This window comes from Delphinapterus leucas, chromosome 4, assembly GCF_059928025.1.
Source record: "Delphinapterus leucas isolate spDelLeu-1000000601 "Yukka" chromosome 4, BTC_Dleu_Yukka2, whole genome shotgun sequence".
In the NCBI taxonomy this organism is placed as follows: domain Eukaryota; kingdom Metazoa; phylum Chordata; class Mammalia; order Artiodactyla; family Monodontidae; genus Delphinapterus; species Delphinapterus leucas.
Window position 1 is genome coordinate 68663835 of NC_143132.1, and position 19923 is coordinate 68683757.

The 19923-nt window shown below is 52.3% G+C and overlaps 1 protein-coding gene across 1 annotated transcript in view; it reads left to right on the top strand.

Annotated features, from left to right (window-relative positions):
- Positions 1 to 19923, top strand: part of PDIA5 (protein disulfide isomerase family A member 5) — an 89136-nt gene that overhangs the window by 26066 nt on the left and 43147 nt on the right. Inside the window, exons 4-7 of the mRNA XM_022567174.2 lie at positions 7941 to 8024; positions 8285 to 8330; positions 12245 to 12337; positions 15286 to 15346. Of these exons, the coding sequence (XP_022422882.2) occupies positions 7941 to 8024; positions 8285 to 8330; positions 12245 to 12337; positions 15286 to 15346 (284 nt within the window). The remainder of the gene's footprint in view (positions 1 to 7940; positions 8025 to 8284; positions 8331 to 12244; positions 12338 to 15285; positions 15347 to 19923) is intronic.

The window sequence follows — 19923 nt, forward strand, 5'->3', positions numbered from 1 at the left end:
TGAAGGAGATTCATATTTTGACAAAGCACTGAATGAGACCAGGAGAAGTCTTAGCCAGTCGGTGTTTGCTGTAGGGTGTGTGAGTGTGTGTGTGTGTTTGTGTATGTGCGCGCATGTACACACACACGTGCCTGTCTGGCCTCACGCCTCCCAGCTGATTCAAACACCAGCGAAATGGAACAGACGGCTCACTAGACAGTTGGCGAGATTGTAGCTGTTGGTTACTTCTAGTTCATAGTTGGTCTGGAAGTGTTCTTATCTTCCAGGTGTGTCTCTGTCTCCCATATTTTACCAGGCGTGATCTGTGTGACTGGCAAAGTACTAAAGCCTATTAGAGGGGACAGGGTGCTTTGGAATCTCCATACCCGAAGATGACATCAGTCCTGCCAAGCTGACAGAGCCTCATCACAGGGAGTTCTCATCAGGCTTGTAGGTGGCAGAAGTGGGCAGAAGAGCTTCGTTTGGCTGCGCCATCCATCTGGGTCCATTCAGCAGACATTCCCGAGCCCTTACTCTGTGCTTTGAGGGACACACATGGCTAACAGTGTCCTCGAGGAGCGCCGTGTGCAAGGAGGAGAGGAAGCAGACACCCGGCCAGGTGATTGGTCACTTCGTTCTGCCTGGAACGAAGGTTGGAAAGGTTGAGGAAAACTTCACAGAGGAGGTCGAATTCAAATCTGGGGCGAAGACCTCCAAGTAGCAGGTCTTTAAAGTGCCCCGGCTTTCCCTGCAGGCAGCTCCCTGTGGTGTGGGCCCCTCGGGTCATCTGGCCCTGGACAGGCAGGACTTTATGGGGCGGGGTTAGTGTGTGAACACAGACCAAGAATAGAACTCAGGACTCATTTGGAGACATGCTGTCTGGAATCAAAAGTGCAAGTGGGAGAAATAATCCTGTGACTTTTGATGTTCTAAGATGAAAATCTGGGGACCTTGGAGCTTAAAAGAGGCACCTTAAGACAGAAGGATTGACTGTGCGCATAATTGCTACTCCATTTATGCCTCCAAGAGGAAGTATAAACTGCAATATTAAATAGCTTTTAAAACTTTAGATGGGTAGGTGGATTATGGAGCTATAATGGATGATGTTGGAAGCAGGAATACCTGGGTTCGAGTTTGAAGTCAGAGGCAGGATACAGCTACATCTTCCCAGAACAGCCAAAGGGATAGAACTCGGAGCTCTGGTCCGTGCAGGCCGCCCTGGGTGGCAGTTCACGGATCACCGTTACACAGAGAGATCCCCAAGGACGTGAGCTGGTTCTGCCCGTCTGCTCAGCCACTCCTGCTCTGAGACTTCTGAATGTGCCCCGTTAATTAAGGGAACCCACCGTGTGCACTCCAGGCCCTGTGATGACAGCCCTCAGCTGTTGTCCTAAACGCACTCAGTCTGTGTTTATGAGCCTGAATGAGACGCCCTGGGACGGGCAGAAGCCCTCCGGTGGGTGCTCTCTGCGGGTGAGTGAGCAGGGGAACAGCAGGTGGGCAGCCAGAGCACAGCTGCCCTCGAGTAGGCCCTGCTGTGTGTGGTTCCCCACCTCTGCTTCCTGCCCTGCCAGGGAAGGGTCGGAGGTGGGAATGGGGATGCCAGGGCTTGGCGTGGGTGATGGCCCCTCTGCTTTCCCCCCTTAAAAGGCAGGTGAGGGGGGCAGAGGGCATCCTAGGGGGAGAGAAGACAGTGCTCCGGGGTGAGGCGTCTGTAGAGGTGTGTGCAGTAAACACAGGCCCCGGTTGAGGGGTCAGCTCCACTACTTACTAGCCCCGTGACCCTGGACAGGTCGGTTACCCTGAGTCTGTTTCCTCATCTGTGAAATGGAACAGTAATACATATTCTGCCTTCTTACCGGGTCTGTGTTGAAGATCTTTGTAGAAACGAATTTAATGTGAGATCCCATTCTACTCTCGTTGTTTTTCATCTGGGCCAGATTGTCAGGACATTCCAAGAAGCTGGAGGGAGGGAAATGGTGTGTTTGTCTTCAAGAGCTTTTCCTTGGGTGAGGACCCCTTGGTCATTGTGAGGATGCTCCTCACAACTTTTGGGTGTGAGAGTCAGCCCCAGTGGACAGGGTGTTTTGCTTTGGCCCTTAAGAACTGTGCGGTGCTGTGGAACTTGTAGGACTGCAGGTCAGTAGGCCTGGCTCTGAGTCTAGGCTCTGACAGCAAATAGCTGTGGGACCTTTGGCAAGTCACTGCCCCTCTCTGGGCTTCAGTTTGCTCTTGTGTGGAATATGGAGTTGAATCTTCCAAGTTGCTCCCATCCCTGCATAGCCTGGTTCAGAGCGTTCCAGAAGCTGCCAGGCTCATACGTGTGTACACATACGTGCTCGTGTGTATGCATGTGTATACAGACCCATGTATTCATGGAAATGTGTGGGAGGGTGTGTCTTCCAGGCTTCGTGTCTCTCCCCACCCTGGGTGTCTGCCTCGTACGTCTCTCCGGTCCCTCCCTCACAGCATCTCTTTTCTTCTCCCGCTTTGTTCCCTCTCCCTTGATAGTTTCTGTTGCTCCTTCCCTTCTCGGGTCCCTGCCTCCCCCATTCTTTTGGTCTTTTTCCTCCTCTCTTCTGTGTGTGGACATTTCTTCTCTTTTGCTTGCTTTTCTGGTGCTTTCCTCCCTGCTCCTGCCTGTGTGCCGGTAGGCACACATACCCCTCTCCGTTGGGCCCCGGGCCCCCGTAACCTGTTGCTCTGAAGTGTCGGTAGGGTTTCTGGCTTCTGTCCAGGGATTTGTCAGCTCTCCCTTCCCCTCACTCCACCTCCTGGCTCAGATCTCAGCAGCCATGCTCGGGTTGGCTGGTGGTAGTTGTCCAACTCTTAAGTAGGTTGAGTGTGAGGGAGTTGGTATTCCCCACGTGCCCTGCAGCCTGGCATCGGGGTTCGGCCTTGGCACGGAGGGCTGCTTTCTGGGCGGCGGAGCTGGAGCCAGCAGGCAGGAACCGTGCCCAGGGTGTTAATTCCTGGGGCTGGTTCTCACGGGGCTGAGGCTGCCCGATGGGGCGCCTGTTGCCTTCTTTTCCTGAGGGTTTAAGGTCATTACCTTACCACCTGCTCTCATTCTCCCATCTGCTTTCTTTTCCCTGGAGCAGTGCTGGCTTCCCAGATCCAAGACGTGGGACCTGCTAGGGCAGGCATAACATATTTTGAAGCCCATGTTTTCTTCCAAAAATTATTCGAACTTAGCATTTGCTCCTTTACATGTGAGCGTGTTGAAATTACCATGGGATAAAGCAGGCTTCCAGAAGAGGCGCCATGTTTTGTGTCGTGGCTTCAGACGCCTTGTGGCACACTGCTGTACCCTGGTGGGGGCGACGTGTCCCCCCTAGAACTGCTGGGCCGGGGAGGCAGGTGGAGGATGAGAAGGCATGCTCTTCTTTCTCGTATTCCCATCACTTTCATGAACTCTGCTACATGATTCATGTGCCTTCTTGAGGTTGGCACCAAGGAGGACAGCCAGACTCCTGTTGTGGGAGTCCCTTCGTCATCAGGGCTAGTGACCAGCCACCCAGGTCTGGGCAAGTTGAAGGCCCAGCTGTTCTAGGCTGTTCTCTGTCTCCTGCCTTTGCCCTCCAGCTACCTCCTTCCACATTGTCCTCTGCATGGGGCACCTTGCAGGCATGCTGACGGTGTTGTTTTGCTCACTCGCTCCTTATCTTGCATTTTCTTCATGTCTCTGAAGTGGGGGCACGCCCCACCTCTCCTCTGCTACCCACCCTCTGGGGTCACAGGTCCATCCACTCAGAATCCCGTGTTAGACCCGAGCAGATGGAAGAAAGGGATTTACCCCTTCTTTGATGGGGAAAGGGACCCCAGGAAGGCTGAGTTGGCCAAGGCACACAGTGTCCAAGACAGGCTGGGGGCCTCGCCCCTGGTCCTCAGTGTAGTCTGCTTTTTACCCGCTGCCGGAGGCAGCCCAGTCTCCACCATCTGTCCTGGCTTCTGGCTCCTGGTCCATCCGTCAGGATACAGGCAGCCTGCCTTGATGCTTTAGTAATACTTGACCCTGTAGGGGAATAGAAAGCTCCATCCAGCTCATATGGACAACTCCCGCATTTTGCAGCTCAGGAAACCAAGGGCCCTGCCAGAGGTCACAGGCTGGCTAGCGGCAGAGCCAGATCTAGAAGCCATCAGTCACTCCAATTGACAGTGACTCCGGGGAGGGTTTGATACTTAGGCTGCGACTTCTCAAAGTCGAGTACCTCCCCTTCCCGAGCCTCCAGCACCTTATTTCTTCTCTTTCTTCCTACTCTTACCCCCCACCTTTCATCCCTGGGTCTGACTCCCAGGAGTGTTAGTTGCCAGGCTCTTGAATGAACGCCACTGCACGTGTACATCTGGTAAACACAACAGCACGTACCTGCAGCCACTCTGCACTGCTGGCCAGCAACCCACATCGAAGTCAAACGAAAACGCCCATGTGTATGTGTCTGTCTGGGCCAGGGATGGGGAGGGAAGTGTGAAAAGGCCTCGGTGACCTTTCACATTCTCTGTAGAGGAGAGCCCAGGTAGGTGGGGGAGGAGGGGATGTAGCAGGTCATGGGTGAGTAAACGGGCAGAGGGTGTTGAGGCTCCAGCCTCCCCAGCAGAAAAGTCTGGTTCCTGCAGGACAGTCGGGGGTGGCAGACGAGGGCCTCTGCATGGCCAGTCCACTCTCTGTGGTTGTCCCCTCCCTCTCCATCCCCTGCAGAACAGCTCATTTTCCTGCTCACTGCCTTTGTCTTTTCCCCCCAGAGCCTCGGTCACTGGCTAGAGAAGGGCGGCAGCACAATTAATTGTGCATAATCTATCAACCCAGATCCTTTTAAGTCCCTGAGCTTGGGTAATTTCTCCCCTTCCTGAACTCTTATGACTTTTATTGTCCTGTGCAATTAGTGCGCACACTCTCTCTCTCTCTCTCTCTCTCTCTCTCTCTCTCTCTCTCTCTGACAGAATCGTAGGAGGGAGGGGAGCCAATCTGAGAGCGCACTGTCAGGGATTTTCACCTGGCAGGATTCCTGGAGCTCAGTAGGCAGAGCCCAGAGAGCCAGCAGTGTGTGCCTCATCCCAGCGCACCAGCCGGCATCATTCACTCACTCACTCAGGCTATTTATAGAGCGCCTGCTACGTGCCAGCAGCTGTTGTAACCCTGGGGAACGAGCTGTGAACAAAATAGAGCCCTCGGCTTGGTGGAGCAAACCTTTCTGATGGGGGGTGACAGTGGACATGCTGGTCAGGTGTGGAGACAGCGGGGAAGGGCATGTGACAGTGCTGGATGAGGGGGGCTGAGGCTCTGGGGTCTGTGCCAGAGATGCTCGCAGAGGACGGGAGGCTGGCTCCCCACCTACCCCTCTGAGAATGTGTGCGTGTGCGTGCGTGCGAGTGTGTGTGTGTGTGTGTGTGTGTGTGTGTGTGTGTAGGGGGCAGGGAAGAGGAGAGAATCCTCAGGGAGTGTCCTATAACTTAAGGAGGGGAGAGGGTTGCACAGAGTCTGCCACAAGGAATCCTGTGGCAGTGACAGAGCTGTGGTCACTGGACAGCCGTGGGGGCCGTAGGCTGCGGGCTGGGCTGGATGTGCTCTCGGGGAACCTCCGTGCCCCTCCAGCTTTACCCAGTGTCTTTGGAATGTTGCTCCTAAGCCTGGCCTGGGCTCACCGGGATAGTGACACTTTTCCATGGAGTGGGTTCCCACACAGCCGGCAGGGATTGGGGTTGCAATGATGGGCCCCATCACTTCTCTCTCTGCTTTGTAAAGTCATAGGCAGAGGCTGCCAGCCAGGCTCAACGGAGGAGAGAGCTGACGTGGGGCTGCCTTGCAGTCTGGGTGCCCCCGCTGGATGCCAGCATGGGGCGAGGGGGGCCGTGGGCACCTGGACCTGGTTCCTGCTGCAGCCACTATTTGATGTCACATTTGGGTGGACAGTGGGTGGTCACAGAAACAGTTGCACGCAACAGAACAAAGCCGGACAGGGAAAGTGCCAAGGGAACAGTTATAAACATCTAAGTCGAGCCCTCCTGTCTCCCCTGGGGCAGGGAAACGGCGCCTCAGTCGCAGTTGTCACACACAGACCCTCTGCCTGTCAGTGTGGCTTCTCCACAGAGCGCCCTCAGGACAGGGCAGACCGAACTGTAATCGCCACCGTCAGTGGAGGTGAGCCCAGCAACCCCACAGGGCTCTAGGGTAAGAGTTCAGCCACTGGCTGCGTGGGCTGCCCTTATAGGGCCTCCTGATGCACGCTCTCAGCCTTTCTGGGTCCCCTCCGGAGCCCAGCTTATCCCTTCTCTCTGGACTCCCTATCTCAGAAGGCCCTTTCCAGCCTGAGGGAGAGGCCACAGCCTTTCCTTTCTAAGTTCTTCGTGTGTTTCTTTAGTCCCCTGTTTGCTGGGGGTGCCGATGTGGGGTGCTGGAAGCTGCAGCGGCTGCAGTGATGGCCACCACAGGTAGGACTACGCAGGGAGGGAAGGCTCTGGGCCTGGGCTGGGGGGCCCCTGGGAGTGCTTGACACTCTCCCTCTCCGACCCACACACCTGTCCCGCAAGACATTCTTCTTGAACTGCAAATTGCACATTTACACTTAAAATGAGGTCCCATAATTTTGCTTGTCCGTCGATGAGTGTGGCTTTTAGAATTGAGCTGAATGGTGTAATTAGTCCATCTGCTCTGGGGCTGGTGCTCAGCTGTGTGAAGCTGGTGGCCGTTGAAGGTACTGAGGTAGGTAAACAGGTGGGAGTGGACAGGACTTCCCTCAGGTGGCTGTCATCCCTGGCAGAACAAGGTTTCTCATGCGGTGTAGACACCGGGGACCAGTGGGGGTGGGTGTGGGCGGAGGTGCCCTCGCTGAGTCCATTGAGATGTGGGGAAGGGTCCTGCAGTGAGGAGCACGGCCCTGCGGGCACGGTAGCTGGCTGCCTCTGGCTGGCTGTCGGGCAGACCTGGCTGAATGTGGTGAGGTGGTGGGGAGGCCGTGAGAACAGGTGAGGTCTCTGGGGGCGCCGGCGTAGGGCACACGGGAAGCCGAACCTCGTGTGGGGGGCAGAGATGTCGGGGAGAGGAGGAAGAGCAGAGCAGGGCAGGGGCGGGTGTCAGAATCACCTGGGAGGCTTCTTAAAACACAGTCGCTCGAGGACCCGCCGGGAGTTTGGACTGAGCAGGTGTGGGATGGGGCTGAGAATTTGCACTTCTGACAAGTTCCTGGGTGGTGGTGATGCTGCTGGTCTAGGGACCACATCTTGAGATCCCTGGTCTAACGGAAAGGGAGCCAAGATTAGAGGAGGTCGTGCATGAGCACGCGGTAGACGCTGAATGGCGCCCGGCAGACTCTTCTTATGAGAAGAGTTGCAGGAGTGTGATATTGCAGACGCTAGCACTTCACCAAACCTTTCCCCTTTGTCATTTCGGCTTTTGTCAATACCTGGTCAGATTTCATAACTCCTTCAACATCGCAGAACATTTCCCTCCTACTCTGGTTTGATGGTATATAGCAGGTGGCATATGGCACACATCAGAGGTGTAAAAACAAAAACTTGCTGGGGCTGCAGGTAGAGCTTCTGAAGTCGTGATCTGCGGGAAGGTCAGCGAATCAGTATGCTTAAAAACTTCCCCAGGTGATTCTAATGAGCAGCCAGGACTGGGAACCACTGTCCTGAGCTTAGTTTCCTTCTTAGAATGGACCATCTGCCTTCTAAGCTTCTGGGGCACTTCCTTTGTCTGGATCCATCACGTTGCCCCTTACAAGTAGTGATGTGTCCTCCCCATCTGCTTGCCCCTGTCTTTCCAAATCAGTCCAGATCCTGTTGGTTTCTCTACTTCCTCCTGTTCTCGGAGAGCCCATGCGTAGTGAGGGCCTCACTTGCTACTGAGAATTCCAAGCTACCTGCCTTACTCTTGGGCCACCAGCAAATTTTACTCCGTTAGCACCTTCGTGAGGGCTTCAGGTAACAAGTGTCTTTTTCCTGACATTTGTGTCTTTCAGTGACGCAGAGAGTAGAAAATTGTGCAAGAAGATGAAAGTTGACCTAAGCGCAAAGGACAAAAAGGTCGAATTATTCCATTACCAGTAAGTACATGTGGGCATTTCCAATTTCCAAGTAAATGCTGAAAGCTTTCATTGGTATTCTCAGCAAACCGCGATTTTTAGTGAGATTAATTTTATTTCAGAATGGTTCTTTTTCTGTGTTTACAATTATTTCTTAAAAAAAAAACACTTGACCTGTGTTCAGTAACTGGATCTTATTAAGATGCTGCAGGAAACCACAGGTAAGTAAGTGTCTTCACAACCATTGCTAAAGTTAACACGTTTTTCTCCTCATTTGACAGGGATGGTGCGTTTCATACTGAATATAACCGAGCTGTGACATTTAAGGTAAATTTCCCTCCCTCATTCTCAGCAGAGGAGGAAGGGCAGAGTGTACAAATGCCCTTCCAAATGACCTGAGGGATTCTCATCTCTAGAACATAGATCAGCAGAATACCTGGAAAAGTTTGTAACTGTTAAACAAGTGGGGATAACCGACCTTGTAGACAGTTTGTGACTCTATCAGCAGTTGTCCGGTGATACGTATGACATCATGCCCTCCCCTGCAAAGGCCTGAGTCTCCCTTCGCTGTGGCTTCAGAGCCCTCCCTCACCTCTGCAGTGGTGTCCACAGGGGCCGCCCACAGGCTGGAGGGGGCCAGCTGTGCCCAGGTGAGCACGGTGTTGTAGAACCCGGGCAAAGCAGCATCTTTGGGGCTGATGCAGCTCATTGCAGATGAGATGCCCATGTCAGTGAGATCGTTCCCTGCTACAAATGCAATTCAGAAGGAGATGGAAACGCATCAGTGAAAATAAATATGGAGATCCTCTGACCTGCAGGTGCTGTCCTGTTAATCACAAAGCAGCTCCCCCAGCCCTGAGTCCTTGCACTGCCCTTGGATTCTCCTCCTTCAACATGTGCATTCCCTTCCTCAAATCAGTCTTCTTTTGCCTCTGGTCCAGGCAGCATCCCCCTGCCCTGGCTGGGGCCATGTGTTTCTTCTGTTCCAGCATATGCTGAACCCACCCTCTCTGACTCTCCTGCTTCTCAGACTGTGTTAGACCCTGGGCTCCTCTCTCATTGTCTCTCTCTTTCCATCTGTTTCCTTCCATTCTTTTCTGTCTGTTCATCTGTCTGTGCAGCTGTGCCCCTCTCCCTCTGCCTCTCTCCCCCCACCTCCCTGGTCATTTCTTGTTTATCCACTAACACTTGTTCTTTTTTAAGTTGCTGCAGCTTTTACCGTACCCAGGCTCAGCCTGATTACTCATCGTCTTAACACCCACTTAGCCACTTAGAGAAAATTCTCCCAACTAGAGTTACTTAACCCCTCTTATTCTGTGTTAAGACGCCAGCTGAAGTCCTTGGAGGGAACACGTGCTCCGCAGGAGTCAGACTTCGCTGGGTGGGGTGGGGGAGGTGCTGATGGAGAGGGGGGCGGGGGCTCTCCGTTTTGTGTTTGGAGGTTGTGTTCAGTTTATATTTAGCTGGCCCTCTGAGGAGTCTGTCCTGGGCTTGTGGAGCAGAGAGCAGCAGCTACTCAGAACTGCAGTAGCAGGAGAGGAGCCCGGGTGGTCTGGACTTGCCTGGGTGAGGGAGGCCAAGTCCTGCCCTTTCTACCTCCTTACAAAGACCAGGTGTGTGGGACCCGCTTGCTCCCGTCCTTCCTGTGATTTCAGCATCAAGAAGCTGGAGAAGTGGGCTGAGCATTGTACGGGGTCAGGGCCTTGGGCAGAGAGAGGGCATCCTTGGTCCCAGGGTCCCCGAAGTGTGTGGGACCATCGAGGACTGGAGTAGAGTCCCTGGGGTTCTCCAGGGTGCGGGGCGATGGCGGAGCTCCCCGTGACTGCCTGATGGCTCCTGCTTTTTACAGGGAGCAGCCACGAACAGAGCCCTCCTTGGTCACGGATCAGTTTTCCTTTCAGGGTTTCTCCTGAGCCTCTAACTCCGGAAAGATGAAGGAGGCCCCCAGCAGGGTGGGTGCACAGGCTCAGGCTCATGGTCTGGCTGTTGTTGCTGTCACCCTGTACGGTCCTGCGGGGGCCAGGTCACAGGGACTAGGCCAGGGTCCCTAGAGCCCAGAGGCCAGATAAGTGAGAGTGTAAAGAGCGGGGAACTCAAAGAGGGGGCCTTCCTGTATAAGCGGCCTTTTGCTTGTCAGCCGACTGTCCAGCAAAATCCTTACTGTATATGAGTGGTGAGGACCAGAGGTGCCTGGAAGGCGAAATTCGGGGGGCCCTCGGGTGACCCTCTCCCAAGGCCTGTGGCCGTGGGTGTGGTTTCCCAGCCATGCAGACCAAGGTGCAGGGTGTTGGGCAATCTTCCTGGGATTCAGAGCACCCAGAATAGGACAGCTGACGGCAGTGTCCCATGTGCCCCTCCCTGCAGACCTTTCTACCCAAGGTCTTGTTGGTTAGACTGATTTGGAGACTAAGAACCTGTGGATGGAATTATTCAACTTCAATTAAAGAAGAATAATCACCTGAAAAGCAAAAGATTGGTAGTATGAACGTTTCAATTATTACATTAAAAGAAGTGATTTTTTTTCCTTTTTCCATCCACATTCGTCTTTTTTCCTTGATGCTGAGGCAGCGGTGGGGGTGGTAGCCCTTTAACTTAGCTCGTGCTGGGATGGGACAGGAGCCTCCCAGAGCAGTAGGTCCTACCTATTTTGGGTTCCTAATCCCACTGAGAATCTCCTGAAAGCCATGGACCTTCTCCCTAGAAACAGTGCGCATGCATACATTGAAGGAAGTGTTTTCCTGTGAGTCTGGGGCTTCACAGACTCCTGAAGTCCACTGTGTACCCCAAATTGAGAGCACCGGCACTGGATCTTCTGGAACAGCGGGCGGGTGGGCACTTATAAGCGTCTTTCTCACATGGCTCGTGGCTGTGAGTATGGGTTTCGGGACAGCCCTGCTGCTTCCACTTTGGCTTGTATTGTCACGGTGAAGCTCTCACTAGGGACTGAGAGAAGGCGGTCTGCCTTTGCCTGGTGGAAATGGCCCACTTTTCTTACCAGCAGGCATTTCACAGCTCTGTTTGGACAGACAGAGAGCTTTACCTGAATGAAATTCTGCGAAGTCCTAGCTGTCTCCCACTCTCCCACAGTGCTCTTTCCAAATAGGAATTTCCAGAAATAACAAGCTTCCCAGGTTCTCTGTGTGTGACCGGTGGGCGGGCTTCATGCACAGGCTCACTACGGGGGTGTTTCCTTTCTCACTGCAGACCTCCTCCCTTCTCCACCCCAGCACACCCAGTTCCTCATCTGCTCCCTGGAGCTTGGTCAGAGTGGGCAGAAGTAACAGAATCTTGCATCAAACTGGGGGACACTGAGGGGCCATCTGTTGACATGGATGGCCAGCAACTCCCTTCCAGGGTTGGAGGGATGGAGCCTCGGCTGGTTTCTGTTACCCGTTTCTGGCTCTCACAGGCTTTGAGCAGCATTTCCCACATGACTGTCTGAGAGGGAAGGGAATGCAGCTTCTGTCCTGGATCAGTGAACTGTGGCAAGTGGGGAAGGGAGCAGAGGGATGTGCCCCCTGTTCCCTGCTGCATGTGTGTCCTGCCCGAGGGGAGCAGAGATTTGCATTTGCTCACTTGTCCACATGACAAAGGCTAAGTAAGCCCTTTATCCTGAAGGTCTTGGTCCGTCTAAAAGGGGGTCCTTAAGGAGAGAAATCCAGCAACCAGGGGGCCACAGCGATGAGCACCCTGCCCTGGGGGCTTCCCACCTGAGCCTCACAGGATGATCAGGATTTAACACTCTCCCAAACCAGTTTAGATCATGAAATACCAAGCCGGTTACAAGCAGCTGTGATTACTTGCTTATGCGGTTGACAGTTTTAGTGGCTGCCTGATGTGTAAGTATCTTACTTTGCCCAGGATTGAAGACCTCTATTCAAATTGATCAGGGAGACTTTCTGGAGGAGGTGAGATTTATTAGAAGCACGTGCCTTTGTTTTGAATAAGCCAACGAATTGTCTCAAATTTCCTCTCTTGTCCATGAAGAAGCATCGTAGGTGTCAGTGGACCAGAGTTAGGTGTCATGTGGCTGAAAAATCCTGGTGGGGTGCATTTTTAGGGCCCTTCGTAAGCTGTCAGTGGGTGATAGTATGGCACACCCCCAGTCGTTTGCCCATAGGGCACAATGCATCCCGTTCCAGGCACTTGGGTCTCCAGGTAGGGAACAGGTCAGGTTCCTGATTCCCCCACCTCCCTCTTTTCCTGGCTAAAACGAGTTTTCCCTTCTCTCTTTTCGTCAGTCCGTAGTGGCATTTCTGAAGGATCCAAAAGGGCCCCCACTGTGGGAAGAAGATCCTGGAGCCAAAGATGTTGTCCACATTGATAATGAAAAGGTAATTTTTCCGTATCAGTTCTGATGGGCTCTGGAAGCTTCCCCCCTAACCAGGGTCTCCCAGGAGAGATGCCCAAGGAACTGAGAAGTGGGAGTATTTGGGGGCCTCCAAGGGAGCTGGGCCAGGGCTCTAACATTTGGTTCTCCTTCCCAGCTCTGTGATGGAACGAACAGGAGATTACAGGCTGACTGCCTGAGCCCTTCCCGTTTTTTGCTGCCGTATATAATGTATTTTAACGTGTTTAGATTTTCCTTATAGGGATATTGTTTAAATGTTTTCTCCTTGTTAGGTTATTCAGTTGTTGGGACTGCCTTTGTGTTTTTTGGGTTTTATTTTAAAGTGGGTTTTGGTTTTTTGTTTGTTTAAGAATAATCTGTGAGGTTTGGGTTGGATTGCCAGAGACTTGGGTCAGGTCTTCACAATTCTGGGTCACTGTGTTAACTTTGAACAAGTTATTTACTTCAGTTTCTGGATTTGGCTGGTGTGGGGGGCTGGGGTCAGAAGGGTGGTTCTGATGTACGGTCTCCATACAACCCTGACCCTCCTCCTTTCAAAGCCTGCCCCGCCTGACCTGCATGTGCCTCTTTATCCATGTGTACCTGTGTTTGTGTCATGCACACATGTGTGCCTTACTTGCTTGGCTGTGCCTTTACATTAGGATGGGCAAGAACTTCTCTGTCACATTTCAAATGGCCTGTGAGACAAGCAGGGCTTTTTTGTAGATGGAAGGAGAATGTTCGTTTTTCTCTTGATAACATAAAATGTGCCTTTTATCTTCCTCTGCCTCCCCTTTTCATTTAAAATTATTGACTCTTGATGCTTCTTAGCTCAGAAGAAAATGATGCCATTTATACTTCCTGCAGGAGAGATCATGTGTGATCATCGTGGGCTGACCCAGTAGGCCTTTCAGCTGAGGGGTGATTCGGATTAGGGGATGGGCATCAACGTTTCTGGGATAAAAAGTGCCAGTGTCCTCAGCTTGAAGATGAAGCCTTTTTAATAGGCATGTTGGGGGAAAGGAGGAGGGGCAGGTGTCGGGAGGTGGCGGCACCTGTGCCTATAGCCAAGAAAAGACAAACAGCCTGAACCGATGGTTTCTCCCGGGTAGATTTTGCGGTAATATGGGCTTTCAGCCTCTCTGGAAAGTGGTTGCCTGCCGCCTCCCTCCCCCAAAATGTTCATGTCCTGAAACTCCTGAAATTGCTCTTCTGTAACTAGAAATATTAAGCAGAAATATTTTTTCTACACCTGTAGGCAATCCTCTTGTTATACTGTGTGCTGCTGCTTTTCTGCTAATAGAATCCCCGTAAAATAACAAGTTCCAAATTCAAGTTTGAATTGCCAATTTCTGTTTGTAAGCTTAGAGTTCCACACTTAATTTGAAGGTAATTAAGCATCTATGAATATAATGGGATATTGTTACTGTTACCAAATTGCTACAGGCTCAGAAAAACCTTTTCTTCTCAGATCTTTTACCGGTTTTAGCTCCAGTGATTCCAGAAGATCATTTTCAAAGCATTCTCCACCCCTAGTCAGGGTCAAAGATCTTCGTTACTAATTCTGTCTTAAAATGAGCGCCTTAACCCGCTAGTTATGTAAATAAGAGTAAACATTTTCAGAATTCGTTATGCAGTGTTATAAATTCCCACAAAATATTTGTAATCTTTTTTATCTAACTGAAAAATTATAAGTACTATATGTTTATTGTTGAAAATTTAGAAATTCAGCTTAAGCATAGAAGAAAAGAAATCATCCCATCCCTCCCCATTGAGAGATACCCACTGCCAGTATTTTCTGTAGCCTTCCAGGCTTTCTGCTTAATGCACACATAAATACTGTTACTCACAAAAGTGTCATCACATTTTACATGCTGTTTTGTAACTTGCTTTTCACCCTTACTTAATGTAACATGCACATCTTATTGTGACATTAAATATTCCTCTTCATCATTTTTAATAATGCAGTCGTATTCCATTGTGCGGGATGTACCATCATCTATTTACCTAATGCCTTGTTGCTGCCAGAAAGCTGCATTTTGAAATTTCCTCTTATTTTCCTTATTATTCAAGAGAGAAAAACCTCTAATTTTCTTCCATGGAAACTGGTTAGAGGAGCTTATTTTAATCAAAATATGCTCTGTCATGGTGCTACTCCGCAGTCCTTGACAGATTTGCTTTTTCCCAAACATCATTGACTCTGGTTGGAAGAAAAGTCTCCTACCCTGCTTTACACTGAAGTATCTCCATTAGCACTGTTGTGACCATTTGTCTTTTTACATTTATTATATTCATTTAACAAATGATTATATATTGTCTGATAACGAGCCAGGCGCTGTTCTAAGGGTACAAACACAAATGATCCATTTAGCTTGTAGCCTCCTGGGAATGGGGGTGCATCTCATCCTTACGCTCCTGTGTGCACCATGGTCTCCTCGGGCCCTGGATGGTGGCTGTAGGGCTGGGCTGGGGAAGATTCATAGCGGTGGGTTAACCCCGTGTTATGTGATGAGCAGATCCACACCTGGCCAAGTTGGGCCTCCGTGAATACAAGCACCACCACAACAGAGCCACTTCATAGATCGCGTAAGAAGAGACAGCCTCACGGGACCCAGTTAGCTCCTTGCCGTATTCATTGTTCAGTGGGAGCTGAAAGTAACGCTGGTAACCTGGTACCAACTACTTCATCCTACCAGGTGGCCTTTGGAAAGCCATCTGTCCCCTCGGGCGCTCAGTTTCCCCATCTGTAACATGTGAGGTGGCTAGAATAGATGGTCTCTGAGGGTCTTTCAGCCCCTGACGTGCCAGGACTCTGCACTGCACCCCCAGCCCCCAAGTCAGACCATGGGATTTCCAAACCCCCGCCGCACTCCTCCCGCCACTGTGGTTCCCCCGGGAATGTCGTCTCCATTCCTGCGTTGTCTGTAACCTGCAGTGTTCTCTGTGCCTCAGGACTTCCGACGGCTCCTGAAGAAGGAAGAGAAGCCGATCTTGATGATGTTTTATGCTTCCTGTGAGTGACTTTCTCCTTTGGGTTCAAGTCAGACATTCAGACTCTGGGTGGGGCCGCTGGGGGCGCAAGGGGGACTGGGAACTAGCCCCGGGCCTCCACTTAGAACGCCCAGTCACGGTGCTCACACCGTCTCCGTCTGCACCTCTTTTCCTTTGTCTTTGCCTTTTCGTCTGGCTCCGCCTCTCCTGCAGTCCACATCAGTTTTTCTCTCACTGGCTTCCGCATCCTTCTGCCCTCTTCCCCCAGCAGTAGCATGGGCCTCTGCTCCAGGTCCCTCCGCCTTCCCCACCCTCTGCCTCCTACGGGCCTGTGGCCCTTTGCTGGCAGCCGTGTGCCCGGTGGAGCCGCACCTCGGCCCTGGCTCGCTCTCCTTGGCAGCTGCTGCTGACCGCCCGGAGCCTGGCCGGCCTCGGGGCGGCTGCACGTCCAGCTCTGGTTCCTGCAGAGCCACCTGGGAGGGCCGAGGGATCAGGACCAGGGAGAAAGGGGCCCACTATTGGGGCTCAGTCTCTATATGAGGCAAGAGGTCGTGGGAACAGCAGTAGGATCATTGAGATGACGACCAGGAGACGTGGGTTCTGATCCCAGCTGTGCCACCCAGCAGGCTGGGTGACCTTGGTGAAGTCCTTCACTACTGTGTACCTCAGTTCCCATTTCTGTAAGGGAAGGAAGGGGTTGGATCAGGGCAGTGGCTTTCAAACTTTTTGACTGTATTTGTAGTATTAAACATATTTTACATTGCAGCCCAGTATATAAGTAAGCTGAAAAGTTTCACTAAACCATTCTTACCCTTACTACTTGCCATCCACTCCACCAGATACAGAGCACGTTGATATTTTCTTTTTCATTGTTTTATTTAAACATTAATTGGTTTTTCCTACTACTTCGTAACCCTCTAATAAACGGTCAGCAAGTCATGGCCTGTGGGCCGGCTGCCTTTTTTGTAACTTAATTTTTGTTGGAACGCAGCCGCCTCTGTGCATTTGCATGTTGTCTGTGGCTGCTTTCAAGCTACACCCGTGGAGTAGAGCAGTTGACAGTATGTCCTCAAAGCCACAGATACTCCCCCATCTGGGCCACCTCTGAAGTCTAACTGGTCCCCCCCACAGACTGAAAAACCTCAGATTAGAGCCTGTGTGTGGCCTTAGAGCTCGATCTCTGTGAGCTACATGCGCCTTCAGGAAGCCAAAGGACTAAAGGCCGGAGCGAGGGGGGGGTTGTATGTGATGGGAAGTGGGTGTGCCCAGGCATGTCTGTGGCTCGAGTGGGTACCACAGGCTGTGGCACAGGGTTCTGTTTCCTCTTAAAAGCCTGCCTCCAATCCCCCTTCCTGAGAAGTTCTCCCAGCACAGGTTCCTCCCATCTCAACCCTGCTGACCATGCCTCCCCAGGCTGGATGCCCTTCTGTGGGTTCTGCCTGACTTGGGCCTGTGGCTTGTTCACTATGACAACAGCCTCTCCCCAGCCCATGTTGATTGCTGGGTGCCCCCCACCCAACCTCCCCCCACCCCTCCCTGCCCCAGGGGTGTGCCTGCCTATGGAAAGAGGCCCTGGAGTCCCACTTCCTATTAGAGCCGGCTCTGCCCAGGCGGTCTGCTCTTTAACCCCGGGTCAGTCTCCCTATTAATATTCACTTGTTGGTTTCACCCCTTTTTGTTTCTCCTTGGAGGGAATCTTACTACCTGCCCAGCTGTGAATTGCTTCAGGAATTATCCTGCCTGCGTAGTCCCTTGAGGACGGGCCTCCCTTCGTTTATCTTAGAACTCTTCAGGTCTCAACACATCGGTTAAATGAGACTAAAACAGTGATGTCAGTATACAGTACGTGTCACAAGGCAGGGTCATGGTATAACCGTGCAGGTTTCAGCGTAACGACAGTAGGTAATCACGGGGAGAGGTTCACTAGCAATGTGCACCGAAGTGTGTGTGCCAGTCCCCCTGCCTCACCCCGACTCTCCAGGCTGTCAGCAAGGGCGACCATCCTCCTCATCACAGCAGGCAGAGCTGCGAGCAGGCTTATTATCTTTGTAGAATAGGAAGCTGGGGCAGAAGAAGCTAGGATCCTTGTAGGTGTCATAGAACAATGAGTAGTGGAGAGGGAGGGAGAAAACTCGGGGCTGTTAAGTTTACACTTGTGTGGCATCAGATTGGTTGGCCTCCTGGGTCCCAGGTGTCCCCAGATTGTGTTGTTGCTGTTGTTTTTAATGAAACAAGCTTGTGCTTTTATTATACGAGTCCAACCAAGCAGTCATGGCCTCATAATTCAGCTTATTCCTGGGAAACAGCAATTCCCTAACTGGGAAGTCCTTTAGGATTCTTTGATCCTAACGGATCAAAGATTGGGATGAAGGAGCCTAAAGGCAGTGGAAGCCTTTAGTTGTGACAAATCTGGGTCCCAAGGACCTACTGATTATTCAGTGAATGTTCGTTGGCTGAATTAATGAGAAAATAAAAGGGCTGGTGCTCTAACTTTTGGGGTTTGAGAGTGATAATTAGTCTTCTGTCTTCCCCTTCCTCCCGAATGAATCAGTTGAAAGATAAACTCAAATAGGGTTCACAGTACGAGCTCTATTTTTGGTAAAGCTCAAGTGGCAACTGGCTTGGCCCAGAGCTTCCTGTTACTCTTCCATCTCTTCTTCCCCTCAATAACTTCTTCACCCGGTACTCCACCCATGGGGACAGCTGGCTGACTGACACTTGTTTAGGAGTCACGGGGGATACTGTTGTTGCAGGCTGTAGACCGGCAGAGCTGGGGGAGAGAGGCCACACCTGTGAGGATAGGCAGTAAACTCCTGAGTGTCACCCAGTGGGTGTCCAACTTCCCCCATCTTATCAAGTCACTGACTAAAGGGGGGGGGGTGAAGGGCTTGATGTGTGCCCCCTTCATCCTCTCTCCTGGGGAATGGAGTGACATCCCCATTCCCGGTGGAAGTGTCACCCCACCATGGACGGGGAGGCAGGCTCTCAGGCCTTGTGCTGGTAGAGGCCCCCCTGCTGGTGCCTAGTTCTGCCCGCCCTCCCAGGTGTTGGCTCTACCCTCAGCCTGCAGGGCAGGTGTGGTCTCCACCTTACAGATGGGGAGGCTGAGGCTCAGACCGCTTACATTGCTAGCCCGGGGTCACACAGGCAGCAGTGGTCAAGGGGTGATGCACACCTGGGTCTCATTCTCCCCAGAGCTGAGCTCCTTCCTCTGCCGTGCGGCGTCCCATCCCTACCACGTGGCATCCACCTGGTGGAGCTTGGGCACCCCAGGGAGTTGGCATTGCTGTCTCTGTTTCCATTCTTCTCTCCGAATCCCCACAGAGGGAACAAGGCCCCCTGACAAGTGTCGTATTCCTCCCTTCCAGTGCTTGTGGGGACTGTGCTGTGGTGGCAGCTTCTGGGGAGAGGTGCCTCTTGTCTTCTGAGGGCAGATGCTATGGGATTGCGCTGCAGGCTGACCTCACAGCAGCTCCTGTGTCTCCTTGAGTCTGAGCCTGAACTAACAGCATGTACTTAAGCCCAGGTGTAATGCGCTGGTGTGTGTGTGTCCGTCTGTTTGCCAGGCAGGAACGTCAAGGAGGGGGCTAGGGGGCTGTGGGCATTTTGAGAGTTCTATGTCAGAATATCCTGCCTTGCATCTTGTCTAGTAGACTTGGTGCTGGGGAGGTTCAGGTGGTCTCCGGGGAGTTTTGACCTGCTCACTGTTCTCCAGTGTCCGTATCTGGCCCAGTGGCTGAGAGCAGCTCTCTACCTGCGTTACTCTGCCCACAGCCTGCCAAGGCATTAGCTAAATGTGGGTTAGAGCTTGTTAGTCTGCTGCTGCGTGGCCCTGTCCCCACTGTGCCGTGTCGAGATGACATCCAGACTGACGTGGGTTCCAGGCAGCTTTGGTGTCTGTGGCCTTCAGAAGCGTCTCAGAGCCTGTTTTGCAGCAGGGCGGCTGGCAGAAAGAGTAACAGCCTTGTGTGTCAGAATTCCTCCTGTCTGAGGAAACTGGGGCTCGTGTCCTGCGGTGTCGGTGCCCATGTGTGGCTTGTTCTGGTTGAAGGGAAGGGGTGGGTTTAAATCAGAGTCTCTCTGAAGTAGGAGTGGGTGTTTGGGGCCTGGCTGTCTTGGCCCTGAGCCCCCCAAATTTGGAGGTTTCACCACCCAGGAGAGGAGTGTGACCGTGGTGGACCAGAGAGGGTTGAGTCAAAGACATCACAGACTTCCCCAGTGTCAGTGCTGGAAGGGGCCTGAGGCCATCTGGTCCAACACCCCTCATTTGCCGGAAGGGGCAGCAGCCCAAAGAGGTGACCTGTCGGGGCCATCCAGCAGGTCGAAGGAAGATGAGAACTTGAGTGTCTGATTCTGGCCAGCGCTCGGCTGCCTCTAGCCATGGTGTGATTCATTGTTAATGAAGGAAAAGAGGCAGAAAATCCTCAAAGCCGTTGTATGTATGGATGCACATTTTTCCTCCTAATAGCGTTTGATTCAGGTTCATCTGCAGGCCCTGGCTGCGCAGCGAGGGGAGGCTTTTAGTTGCGCACAAAGGGGGTGCTTTCCGGGCACCTGCTCCGGCTCCCTGAATTCCCGTTGAACCCATCCTCAGCTCTA